This window comes from Salmo salar, chromosome ssa16 (assembly GCF_905237065.1).
Source record: "Salmo salar chromosome ssa16, Ssal_v3.1, whole genome shotgun sequence".
NCBI lineage: Eukaryota > Metazoa > Chordata > Actinopteri > Salmoniformes > Salmonidae > Salmo > Salmo salar.
In genome coordinates, this window is record NC_059457.1 from 57698091 (window position 1) to 57711234 (window position 13144).

The following is a 13144-nucleotide window of genomic DNA, read 5'->3' on the forward strand; positions in this document are numbered from 1 at the left end:
GAGGGGAGAGAGAGGAGAGAGAGGACGAGAGAGAAGACAGAAAGAGAGAGAGACAGACAGAAAGAGAGAGACAGAAGGAGAGAGACAGAGGCAGGGGTCATTCCAATGATCAAACCACCTCAGTAAGATGATGATTACAGGGAAACCAATTACTCAGACATCATCCGACCGTTTTATAACTCAGGATCTATATTCGGCCACAGGACACAATGACTTTTCCCCGCTGTTCTGATAACTGCTCTCGACAGACTTGTACCCCGATTCATCACCCGGTGGTCTGGAGTCCATGAGATGAAAAGGTCTATTTACATTGAAGTCATTTATCAGACGACCTCACCCAGCGCAACTTCTACATGGCTCACCTGAGAGGTCGACCACCGCTTCACGGGCTCACCTGAGAGGTCGACCACCGCTTCACGGGCTCACCTGAGAGGTCGACCACCGCTTCACGGGCTCACCTGAGAGGTCGACCACCGCTTCACGGGCTCACCTGAGAGGTCGACCACCGCTTCACGGGCTCACCTGAGAGGTCGACCACCGCTTCACGGGCTCACCTGAGAGGTTGACCACCGCTTCACGGCTCACCTGAGAGGTCGACCACCGCTTCACGGGCTCACCTGAGAGGTCGACCACCGCTTCACGGGCTCACCTGAGAGGTCGACCACCGCTTCTAGACTCACCTGAGAGGTCGACCACCGCTTCTAGACTCACCTGAGAGGTCGACCACCGCTTCTAGACTCACCTGAGAGGTCGACCACCGCTTCACGTCTCACCTGAGAGGTCGACCACCGCTTCTAGACTCACCTGAGAGGTCGACCACCGCTTCACGGGCTCACCTGAGAGGTCGACCACCGCTTCTAGACTCACCTGAGAGGTCGACCACCGCTTCGTGACTGGACACGGCTCCCTTCTCGATAAACAGCTCATTAAAGTAGTCGCTGCAGGCAGCCAGCACAGCCTTGTGAGCCCGGTGCTCCTCGCCCTCGATCAGCAGCGTGATGTCACAGAATTGATTGTTGAGGCGCTGCTGGTTCAGCTTGTCCAGCATCGTCTGACCGTGTCTGGGAAGGTACTGCTTCACCACACCTTTACTGTCCACCTGGATAGATAACACAGGTAGTAATGACTACCGTCCACCACCTGGATAGATAACACAGGTAGTAACGACTACTGTCCACCTGGATAGATAACACAGGTAGTAATGACTACCGTCCAACCACCTGGATAGATAACACAGGTAGTAACGACTACCGTCCAACCACCTGGATAGATAACACAGGTAGTAACGACTACCGTCCAACCACCTGGATAGATAACACAGGTAGTAACGACTACCGTCCAACCACCTGGATAGATAACACAGGTAGTAACGACTACCGTCCAACCACCTGGATAGATAACACAGGTAGTAACGACTACCGTCCAACCACCTGGATAGATAACACAGGTAGTAACGACTACCGTCCAACCACCTGGATAGATAACACAGGTAGTAACGACTACCGTCCAACCACCTGGATAGATAACACAGGTAGTAACGACTACCGTCCAACCACCTGGATAGATAACACAGGTAGTAACGACTACCGTCCAACCACCTGGATAGATAACACAGGTAGTAACGACTACCGTCCAACCACCTGGATAGATAACACAGGTAGTAACGACTACCGTCCAACCACCTGGATAGATAACACAGGTAGTAACGACTACCGTCCAACCACCTGGATAGATAACACAGGTAGTAACGACTACCGTCCAACCACCTGGATAGATAACACAGGTAGTAACGACTACTGTCCACCTGGATAGATAACACAGGTAGTAACGACTACCGTCCACCACCTGGATAGATAACACAGGTAGTAACGACTACCGTCCACCACCTGGATAGATAACACAGGTAGTAACGACTACCGTCCAACCACCTGGATAGATAACACAGGTAGTAACGACTACTGTCCAACCACCTGGATAGGTAGTAACACAGGTAGTAACCACATCTAGATGAAGCCCTGATCAACATGTTGGTCTATGACATTTACATTTACTTATTGGGATTAAAAATACAAATATAGGACAAATCACAACACTAGACAGAGAGAGTGAGAGGCCTAAGACAGCACTAGACAGAGAGAGAGAGAGACCTAAGACAGCACTAGACAGAGAGAGACAGAGAGAGAGAGAGAGACAGACCTAAGACAGCACTAGACAGAGAGAGAGAGAGAGAGAGAGGACCTAAGACAACACTAGACAGAGAGAGAGAGAGACCCAAGACAGCACTAGACAGAGAGAGAGAGAGAGACAGACCTAAGACAGCACTAGACAGAGAGAGAGAGAGAGAGAGAGAGAGAGAGACAGACCTAAGACAGCACTAGACAGAGAGAGAGACAGACCTAAGACAGCACTAGACAGAGAGAGAGAGACAGACAGACCTAAGACAGCACTAGACAGAGAGAGAGAGACAGACAGACCTAAGACAGCACTAGACAGAGAGAGAGAGACAGACAGACCTAAGACAGCACTAGACAGAGAGAGAGAGACAGACAGACAGACCTAAGACAGCACTAGACAGAGAGAGAGACCTAAGACAGCACTAGACAGAGAGAGAGAGAGAGAGAGAGAGAGAGAGAGAGAGAGAGAGAGAGACCTAAGACAGCACTAGACAGAGAGAGAGAGAGAGAGAGAGAGAGACCTAAGACAGCACTAGACAGAGAGAGAGAGAGAGAGAGAGACCTAAGACAGCACTAGACAGAGAGAGAGAGAGAGAGAGAGAGACCTAAGACAGCACTAGACAGAGAGAGAGAGAGAGAGAGACCTAAGACAGCACTAGACAGAGAGAGAGAGACCTAAGACAGCACTAGACAGAGAGAGAGAGAGAGAGAGACCTAAGACAGCACTAGACAGAGAGAGAGAGAGAGAGAGACCTAAGACAGCACTAGACAGAGAGAGAGAGAGAGAGAGAGACCTAAGACAGCACTAGACAGAGAGAGAGAGAGAGAGAGACCTAAGACAGCACTAGACAGAGAGAGAGAGAGAGAGAGACCTAAGACAGCACTAGACAGAGAGAGAGAGAGAGACCTAAGACAGCACTAGACAGAGAGAGAGAGAGAGACCTAAGACAGCACTAGACAGAGAGAGAGAGAGAGACCTAAGACAGCACTAGACAGAGAGAGAGAGAGAGACCTAAGACAGCACTAGACAGAGAGAGAGAGAGAGAGATAAGACAGCGCTAGACAGAGAGAGAGAGAGAGACCTAAGACAGCGCTAGACAGAGAGAGAGAGAGAGAGACCTAAGACAGCACTAGACAGAGAGAGAGAGAGAGACCTAAGACAGCACTAGACAGAGAGAGAGAGAGACCTAAGACAGCACTAGACAGAGAGAGAGAGAGAGACCTAAGACAGCACTAGACAGAGAGAGAGAGAGACCTAAGACAGCACTAGACAGAGAGAGAGAGAGACCTAAGACAGCACTAGACAGAGAGAGAGAGAGAGACCTAAGACAGCACTAGACAGAGAGAGAGAGAGACCTAAGACAGCACTAGACAGAGAGAGAGAGAGAGACCTAAGACAGCACTAGACAGAGAGAGAGAGAGAGACCTAAGACAGCACTAGACAGAGAGAGAGAGAGACCTAAGACAGCACTAGACAGAGAGAGAGAGAGAGACCTAAGACAGCACTAGACAGAGAGAGAGAGAGACCTAAGACAGCACTAGACAGAGAGAGAGAGAGACCTAAGACAGCACTAGACAGAGAGAGAGAGAGAGACCTAAGACAGCACTAGACAGAGAGAGAGAGAGACCTAAGACAGCACTAGACAGAGAGAGAGAGAGACCTAAGACAGCACTAGACAGAGAGAGAGAGACCTAAGACAGCACTAGACAGAGAGAGAGAGAGAGAGACCTAAGACAGCACTAGACAGAGAGAAAGAGAGACATAAGACAGCACTAGACAGAGAGAGAGAGAGACCTAAGACAGCACTAGACAGAGAGAGAGAGACCTAAGACAGCACTAGACAGAGAGAGAGAGAGACCTAAGACAGCACTAGACAGAGAGAAAGAGAGACCTAAGACAGCACTAGACAGAGAGAGAGAGAGACCTAAGACAGCACTAGACAGAGAGAAAGAGAGACCTAAGACAGCACTAGACAGAGAGAGAGAGAGACCTAAGACAGCACTAGACAGAGAGAGAGAGACCTAAGACAGCACTAGACAGAGAGAGAGACCTAAGACAGCACTAGACAGAGAGAAAGAGAGACCTAAGACAGCACTAGACAGAGAGAGAGAGAGACCTAAGACAGCACTAGACAGAGAGAGAGAGAGACCTAAGACAGCACTAGACAGAGAGAGAGAGAGATAGAGAAAGAGAGACATTAGACAGTATAGTATCAGTAAAGTGACTAGGCTATATCCCCCATTAAACTTCAGCAGTACTGACAAAGACCAGTTCGTGTTTAGCCACAGTCCTGGGGCTCTTCGTCTTGTGATGAATGGAAGTCACCAAGTCCATCTCCTCGTCCTCCTCCTCCTCCTCCTCGTCACTGGCCAGGGTCGTGACCCTCCTTGGTCTCCCCGGTCGGCCCACCAGTCTGGATCCGCTCCGGTCCTCCGATAGGCCTCTCCGGTCCTGTCTGTTCTGGCACTGGCTACACTGTCTCATGTAGTCCTTCACCTGCTTCAGGATACCTGGGGTGACACAGGGTTAATCACATTGATTTATCAACAGTATACGTACACACCGAATAGTTTCAGTAGCTGGATGTATTCCCTTCATCGTTATGGTGCAGCAGTACTCATCACATCAATGAAAAGTAGACATTTTGGACAAAAATGTCAGTTTTTGAAACATGTGCAGGTTGGTATTTTAATAATGATGTGTACCAGTGGCGTGCTGACAAGCGTACCAGTGGCGTGCTGACAAGCGTACCAGTGGCGTGCTGACAAGCGTACCAGTGGCGTGCTGACAAGCGTACCAGTGGCGTGCTGCCAAGCGTACCAGTGGCGTGTTGCCAAGCGTACCAGTGGCGTGTTGCCAAGCGTACCAGTGGCGTGTTGCCAAGCGTACCAGTGGCGTGTTGCCAAGCGTACCAGTGGCGTGTTGCCAAGCGTACCAGTGGCGTGTTGCCAAGCGTACCAGTGGCGTGTTGCCAAGCGTACCAGTGGCGTGTTGCCAAGCGTACCAGTCAGCTGTTTGTTCACCCACAATTGCTAATAACGAACCGCTAACGAACCGTTAATATAGAAAATGCCACCTGAGCAGCTAACCGATCGCTGCAGCGGTACATAGGCCATCTGTAAATAGCCCATCTGTAAATAGCCCATCTGTAAATAGCCCATCTGTACATAGCCCATCTGTACATAGCCCATCTGTACATAGCCCATCTGTAAATGGCCCATCTGTAAATGGCCCACCCAATGTACCTACCTCATCCCCATATTGTTTTAATTTACATTTCTGCTCTTTTACACACCAGTATCACTACTTGCACATCATCATCTGCTCATCTATCACTCCAGTGTTAATCTGCTATATTGTAATTACTTCGCTACTATGGCCTATTTATTGCCTTACCTCCTCACGCCATTTGCACACACTGTATATAGACTTTCTTTTTTTTCTATTGTGTTATTGACTGTATGTTTGTTTACTCCATGTCTAACTCTGTGTTGTTGTTTCAGTCGAACTGCTTTGCTTTATCTTGGCCAGGTCGCAGTTGTAAATGAGAACTTGTTCCCAACTGGCCTACCTGGTTAAATAAAGGTGGAATAAAAAAAAAAAAATTTAAATGCGCCGTAGACTACAGTGAAACGGTGCAACGATTTTTGTGAATTTCTCGAAAAAGAAAATTGAGGTATTTGTTAGTCAACTTGTCTATAATTACATACATGTAGCTTCTCTTCTGTCATATGAAGAATAAATAAAACCCAACAACATCTTTGTTCACACAACAAACAAAAAAAATGTAGAGATAAAAGAGAACCTCACCAGAATGTTATAAATCGATAGAATGGACGCGTCAATCTAGTTGACATCAGCGAGGTTCTCTGTTATCTCTACTTTTGTTGCAGAGCAAAGACGTTTAGGGACCGGGGAGAAAACGTTAGGGACCGGGGAAAAAAAGCAACAACTCTAAAAACTGAAGTCTGTGCAAAATTTCCAAATGACAGTTTGATTGTTTCTGGGGTTTTTTTACATATTCATTTATAAAAAGATCAAATATAGATTATAGATATTATACATGTGAACTATTCTTGACATCATGCTCTGTTTTTTGAAAGTTTGATACTTCAGGATTTTGGCAATGAGGCACTTTATCTACTTCCTCAGAGTCCGATGAACTCGTGGCTACAATTGTTATGTCCTCGAGTCTAGCATGCTAGCAGATAGACTTCCAGTTATTACGCTGAAGCTAGTTAGCATTGTTTCACAAAACTACCTCTAAAAATGTCCATCATAGTGGACACAGAGACAAAACGGCCAGGGCTCGGGTTTGATGCTGAGCCATCTGCATGTCCTCTGCTGCGTGGTACAGTCATATCTGACGAGGATCATAGCATGGGGTCAGAAGTTCTTCAACCTCGTCAAATAGAAGGAGAGATTATTTCACAGAAAATAATAATGTTACTTGAGTGTTGTCGGAGTTGAGTGGCGAAAAGTCCCGTGTGGCTCAGTTGGTAGAGCATGGTGTTTGCAACGCCAGGGTTGTGGGTTCGATTCCCACGGGGGACCAGTACGGGGGACCTGACTAAAATGTAAAAAAATAAATATGTAAAATGAAAAGTAGCCAACTGCTCTCTCATGGCTCTTCATTGAGCAGAGCAGCCCAAGTGGCGCAGCGGTCTAAGGCACTGCATTTCAGCTAGAGGCGTCACTACAGACAACCTGGTTCGAATCCAGACTGTATCACAACCGGCCGTGATTGGGAGGCCCATAGGGCGGCGTACAATTGGCCCAGCGCGCCGTCCCAAGTTTGACCGGTGTAGGCCGTCATTGTAAAATAAGAATTTGTTCTTAACTGACTTGCCTAGTTAAATAAAGGTTAAATCAAAAAAAGGAAAAAAGCGGAGCCGCTGCGATGGATACTTACAGACTCAGAGAGCCATGAGTAGAGCGAGCAGCATGCAGGGAGCGAGTGAAACAGGGGAGCAGCTAATGAATTCACTTATTCACTTATTTCTGTTACAGCCTTGCCTTCAATTTCGCAGAAGCAATTGACCTGGGTAGGGCCTGAACGAAGACCGTACGATATGAAGATAACTGCTTGTCCAATAGAAATCCCCCGATCACACTTCTTCTAGTCGACGTCACGGCAGCGTTGGCTATCAAAGCTCACGCGGCAGGTTAAGAGTGGTGGGCCAGAAACCGAAAGGTCTCTGGTTCGAATCCCTGAGCAGACTAGGTGAAAAATCAGCCGATGTGCCCCTGAACAAGGTACTGAACCCTGATCGCTCCTGTAAGTCGCTCTGGATAAGAGCGTCTGCTAAATGACGACAAATGTACATTGTAAAAACACGTCATCGGGTCCAATGGTAGTTTCTCGCCGAACTGTATATGTTCAGGCCGTCAAATCTTCCCTGTAGCTCAGTTGGTAGAGCATGGTGTTTGCAACGGCAGGGTTGTGGGTTCGATTCCCACGGGGGACCAGTACAAACAACAAAAACAACAAAAATGTATGAGATGTATGCATTCACTAGTGTAAGTCGCTCTGGATAAGAGCGTCTGCTAAATGACTAAAATGTAAATGTAAATCAAATCCTTCGAAATGAAGTCGTTTTTTTTAAAGAACATTTTTTTTTTTTAAGTGTGATTTTCACGAGGTTGGAGTAACATGTTCAACTACTTGGTTTTGCATTTAGATAGAGAAAAACAAACAACTAAAAAAAGGAAGAATTTCTCACTTCTCAAACCCTGGCCTGTTTGGCATGCATTTACAGAAGTCTCGCAATGTTTCACCTCTGGGTTTAGAAACTGTGGGCCTGAACTTTGCAGGAATAAGGCTTAAAACCCATGCCTGTACAGGGCTCTACTGCCCTTCATCCACTCAATATTTCACAACCCTAAACCCGCCTGACCCACAGATATACCCATGGGGACTGCGGGTATGACTCAACCTGCACATAACTTAAAACTGCAATATGTAACTTTTTGGGTAAGCCACCAAATTCACATAGAAATGAAAGTTAAAGATATGTCATTCTCATTGAAAGCCGGTCTAAGAAGTGGTGGTGTATCTGTTCTGTGTACAATCTCTATCCTTCCCGTTTAGTTTTTGCATTTTTTTTGTTTTTTTTTATTATTTTTTTTACATTCGGTTTTTGTACACCAGCTTCAAAAAGTTGAAAATACAATATTTAATATCTGAAAATACAAAACAAATGATTCACAGCTGTTTAGACGGTACAATGATTGTCTATACAATTACTTTGGTTTTGTCACAAATTGAAATAAAGCCAAATATTAGAAATTTTTTTTGCAACCAGGAAATGGCGGCATGATTTCGGCATATTGCTCCTTTTAAAAACGTACCAATGAATCAATCAGACACCAGTTAACTAGCGAGCCACATGGCTAACAAACTGCGTAGGAAATAAACCAGCGTGTTCTCTGGCCTAATAAACAAAGTGTTGTTAGATAATTTAGCTGTAGAATAGTATTTTACCTCTCCACCAATACTTCTGAGAAATGGATTCCCATGTGTGATGCTGGTTAAGGTGCTCTTCTCCGGCGACAATATGTGACTCGACGATAAGTTCCTTCCTCCGTCCCGCCTGTAAAACCACTTCCAACTCGGTGAATTCATCCAGGCCTTTCTGTCTTCTCTGGTAGTACAGTGTGCCATTCCGCACGACATAACAAGCGGCTGCTTTACGAATCTTTCTCTTAGTATTTCCATGGGTCCCTGGTGCGTACGGCTCCCGCTCGTCGGTCAGATAACGTCTAATGGCTAAGTAGCTTTCCTCGCACGACATCACCTTAATTATTCGCGCACACAACAACAACAAAAATAAATTACGCTATTTATTTCGAAGAGAAAAGCATCTTCGAACTCGTAATTTTTTTAATCCGTATAAGTGCCGCATAATATACAAAAAAATAGAATATTTCAGGTTATTTTCGAAAGGGGGAACGCAGTTCTTGACCGTGAGGGGTGGACTTGCACGAACAGACAAAATGGCTGCTGCACAACCGGATGTGGCGTGAGAAATGGCGGAAGAGCAGAGATACTGTAATGTAACGGCGAGATAATCTTGTCTCCGCCCTAACAGTGTTAGTCGGTGTCCCGAAGGCAGGTGGTCTGTTTATCGTGGACAGATTCAACCCTCTCGCTTCGCCTCGTCCTTCTTCTTTGAGGTTTTAATGGCGGACTACAACCTACGGGTGTATTGACGCCACCTACTGTACAGGGTAAGGAAACAAAAATATTCATTTAGAGGGGGAGTAGAGGTCTGACACCAACAGTCTGTTCTCTCCCTTACCGTCTGATACCAACAGTCTGTTCTCTCCCTTACCGTCTGATACCAACAGTCTGTTCTCTTCCTTACCGTCTGATACCAGAGGTCTGATACCAGCAGTCTGTTCTCTCCCTTACCGTCTGATACCAGAGGTCTGATACCAGAGGTCTGTTCTCTCCCTTACCGTCTGATACCAACAGTCTGTTCTCTTCCTTACCGTCTGATACCAACAGTCTGTTCTCTTCCTTACCGTCTGATACCAGAGGTCTGATACCAACAATCTGTTCTCTTCCTGGCCTTTCTAGGGAGTTTTTCCTTAGCCACCGTGCTTCTACACCTGCATTGCTTGCTGTTTGGGGTTTTAGGCTGGGTTTCTGTACAGCACTTTGAGATATCAGCTGATGTAAGAAGGGCTTTATAAATACATTTGATTTGATTCTTCCTTACCGTCTGATACCAGAGGTCTGATACCAACAGTCTGTTCTCTCCCTTACTGTCTGATACCAGAGGTCTGATACCAACAGTCTGTTCTCTCCCTTACTGTCTGATACCAGAGGTCTGATACCAGAGGTCTGTTCTCTCCCTTACCGTCTGATACCAACAGTCTGTTCTCTCCCTTACCGTCTGATACCAACAGTCTGTTCTCTCCCTTACCGTCTGATACCAACAGTCTGTTCTCTCCCTTACCGTCTGATACCAACAGTCTGTTCTCTCCCTTACCGTCTGATACCAACAGTCTGTTCTCTCCCTTACCGTCTGATACCAGAGGTCTGATACCAGAGGTCTGTTCTCTCCCTTACCGTCTGATACCAACAGTCTGTTCTCTCCCTTACCGTCTGATACCAGAGGTCTGTTCTCTCCCTTACCGTCTGATACCAGAGGTCTGATACCAACAGTCTGTTCTCTCCCTTACCGTCTGATACCAGAGGTCTGTTCTCTCCCTTACCGTCTGATACCAGAGGTCTGATACCAACAGTCTGTTCTCTTCCTTACCGTCTGATACCAGAGGTCTGTTCTCTCCCTTACCGTCTGATACCAGAGGTCTGATACCAACAGTCTGTTCTCTCCCTTACCGTCTGATACCAGAGGTCTGATAACAACAGTCTGTTCTCTTCCTTACCGTCTGATACCAGAGGTCTGATACCAACAGTCTGTTCTCTCCCTTACCGTCTGATACCAGAGGTCTGATACCAGAGGTCTGTTCTCTCCCTTACCGTCTGATACCAGAGGTCTGATACCAACAGTCTGTTCTCTCCCTTACCGTCTGATACCAACAGTCTGTTCTCTCCCTTACCGTCTGATACCAGCGGTCGGATACAATTACGAGAACACCTATTTGAATATTGACCTGCTTGCTTAGCGAGTACCACTTCCTCCCGATTTAGCCCAATACCTGGCGTGAACTCGAGACCTCTGCCTCACAAACACACAACTGTCCCCGTCAAGTGTCTTATCCGATCGCTCCACCTCAAAAGCTAGCTAATGAGGCGATGCAAGAGGGACACTTCAGGCTTAGGAGTAAGTTCCCCATCTGCTACACTAACACACGTCACAGCTGCTGCTACCAGATTCTTATAGTGTGTGTCTATTTTATACTTTATTTTACATTTAGAAAGACAATAACAACATGATGACGACATGGCCAGGAAACACAGGACACTCAGTGAGCCAGGCATCATGTGACCGGTCATCATGTGACCGGGCATCATGTGAGAGCCGGGCATCATGTGAGAGCCAGGCATCATGTGAGCCAGGCATCAAGGCAGTTAACCCACTGTTCCTAGGCCGTCATTGAAAATAAGAATTTGTTCTTAACTGACTTGCCTAGTTAAATAAAGATAAAATAAATAAAAAATAAAAGCCTGGGGACTTACAGTTCACAAACAAATACAGACCATTGATATATTAGGCTATGCTCTTTGATATACATGTGACATATTTAAAAAAAAAAAAAAAAAAAGGTAAAAAAAAAGATGTATTTATTTATCTTTTATTTAACTAACTATATTTAATTTTTATAACGTCCCAGAGACCCTCTAGACCATAGTCCTGAAGGGCCGATGCCGCTCTTTCCGTACTCAATAAATCCACGAATTCCCTTAACCAAATGTCCAAGAGGTTTACACTGTTTCCAATTCATAAGTATTGTTCGTTTGACCAATAGGAAGGCCAGTGCAATGATGCGTGGCTCTAGGTGGGATATTGTCCACCCTACTTCCTAGCAAGCACACTACAGGACAAAATGGAATACATACGTTCAATATTACAGATACGATATCAACTTCTAATGTCCAAAATCTTTTGACGGCCGGACATTTCCAGAACAGATGGATTTTGGTTTACCAACCTCACCGCACCTATGCCAAATCTGAAAGGTTTTGATAAAAAAATGTTTTTCAACAAGTGAGGTTTTATATAAGCCCTATGTAAGAAGTTAATCTGAATAATTTTATACCTTACACAGTTGGATGTTGCTGGTGTTTTTCCATATTGCATCCCACTGTACTGCGGTAAGAGATACACCCAGGTCCTGTTCCCAAGGTAACGGAATAGAGATGTTGCTGTTTGTGAAGGAGAGGCCAACCAGCGTGTAGGAGGCGGACACCGTTCCTTTCCCATTAGCTGCACCCCTCTTCACATGAAAACTCAAGCATTGGGTTATTTACATTTACGTCGTTTAGCAGACGCTCTTATCCAGAGTGACTTACAAATTGGTGCATTCACCTTATGATATCCAGTGGAACAACCACTTTACAGTAGTGCATCTAAATCTTTTAAGGGGGGGGGGTGTTAGAAGGATTACTTTATCCTATCCCAGGTATTCCTTAAAGAGGTGGGGTTTCAGGTGTCTCCGGAAGGTGGTGATTGACTCCGCTGTCCTGGGTTATCTATCTTACAGTAGAACTTGATGTAATACCATAATGATTGATATGGAGATCAAATTGATATGTTCTGTTACAATGTGTTCCCCTAACCACTCCCAGCTGCCTACTATTCCCCATTTGTATAACCCATGACAATGGGATTATGGCATTATAAGACTTCATAACGGCATGACGATGGGTATCTGGCATTATAAGGCTTCATAACGGCATGACAATGGGTATCTGGCATTATAAGACTTTATAACGGCATGACAATGGGTATCTGGCATTATAAGACTTCATAACGGCATGACAATGGGTATCTGGCATTATAAGACTTCATAACGGCATGACGATGGGTATCTGGCATTATAAGACTTCATAACGGCATGGCAATGGGCATCTGGCATTATAAGACTTCATAACGCCATGACAATGGGTATCTGACATTATAAGACTTTATAACGGCATGACAATGGGCATCTCGCATTATAAGACTTCATAACGGCATGACAATGGGATTACGGCATCATAAGGCTTTATAACCCCATGACAATGGGTATCTGACATTAGAAGACTTAATAACCACATGACAATAGGTATCAAGCATTATAAGACTTTATAACGCCATGACAATGGGTATCTGACATTAGAAGACTTAATAACCACATGACAATAGGTATCAAGCATTATAAGACTTCATAACGCCATGACAATGGGTATCTGACATTATAAGACCACTAATACAAATAAAGATGAGGACCACCTTGCTTCTTGACATGGACAAGTTTTTATGGTTTAATTATTATATATATATATTTTTAATCT

At 45.5% G+C, this 13144-nt stretch overlaps 1 protein-coding gene across 3 annotated transcripts in view; it reads right to left on the minus strand.

Annotated features, from left to right (window-relative positions):
- The window catches only part of zbtb11 (zinc finger and BTB domain containing 11), a 34078-nt gene extending 24891 nt beyond the window's left edge, over window positions 1-9187 (minus strand). For 2 of the 3 annotated variants that reach the window (XM_045697481.1, XM_045697480.1), the window contains exons 1-3: window positions 8660-9187; window positions 4438-4685; window positions 868-1099 (exon numbers count right to left, since the gene is read on the minus strand). In XM_045697481.1, the coding sequence (XP_045553437.1) occupies window positions 868-1099; window positions 4438-4685; window positions 8660-8969 (790 nt within the window). In that variant the 5' untranslated portion in view covers window positions 8970-9187. The remainder of the gene's footprint in view (window positions 1-867; window positions 1100-4437; window positions 4686-8659) is intronic. The other variant, XM_045697483.1, reaches the window with a different exon arrangement.
- Window positions 9188-13144: the final 3957 nt, after the last annotated feature.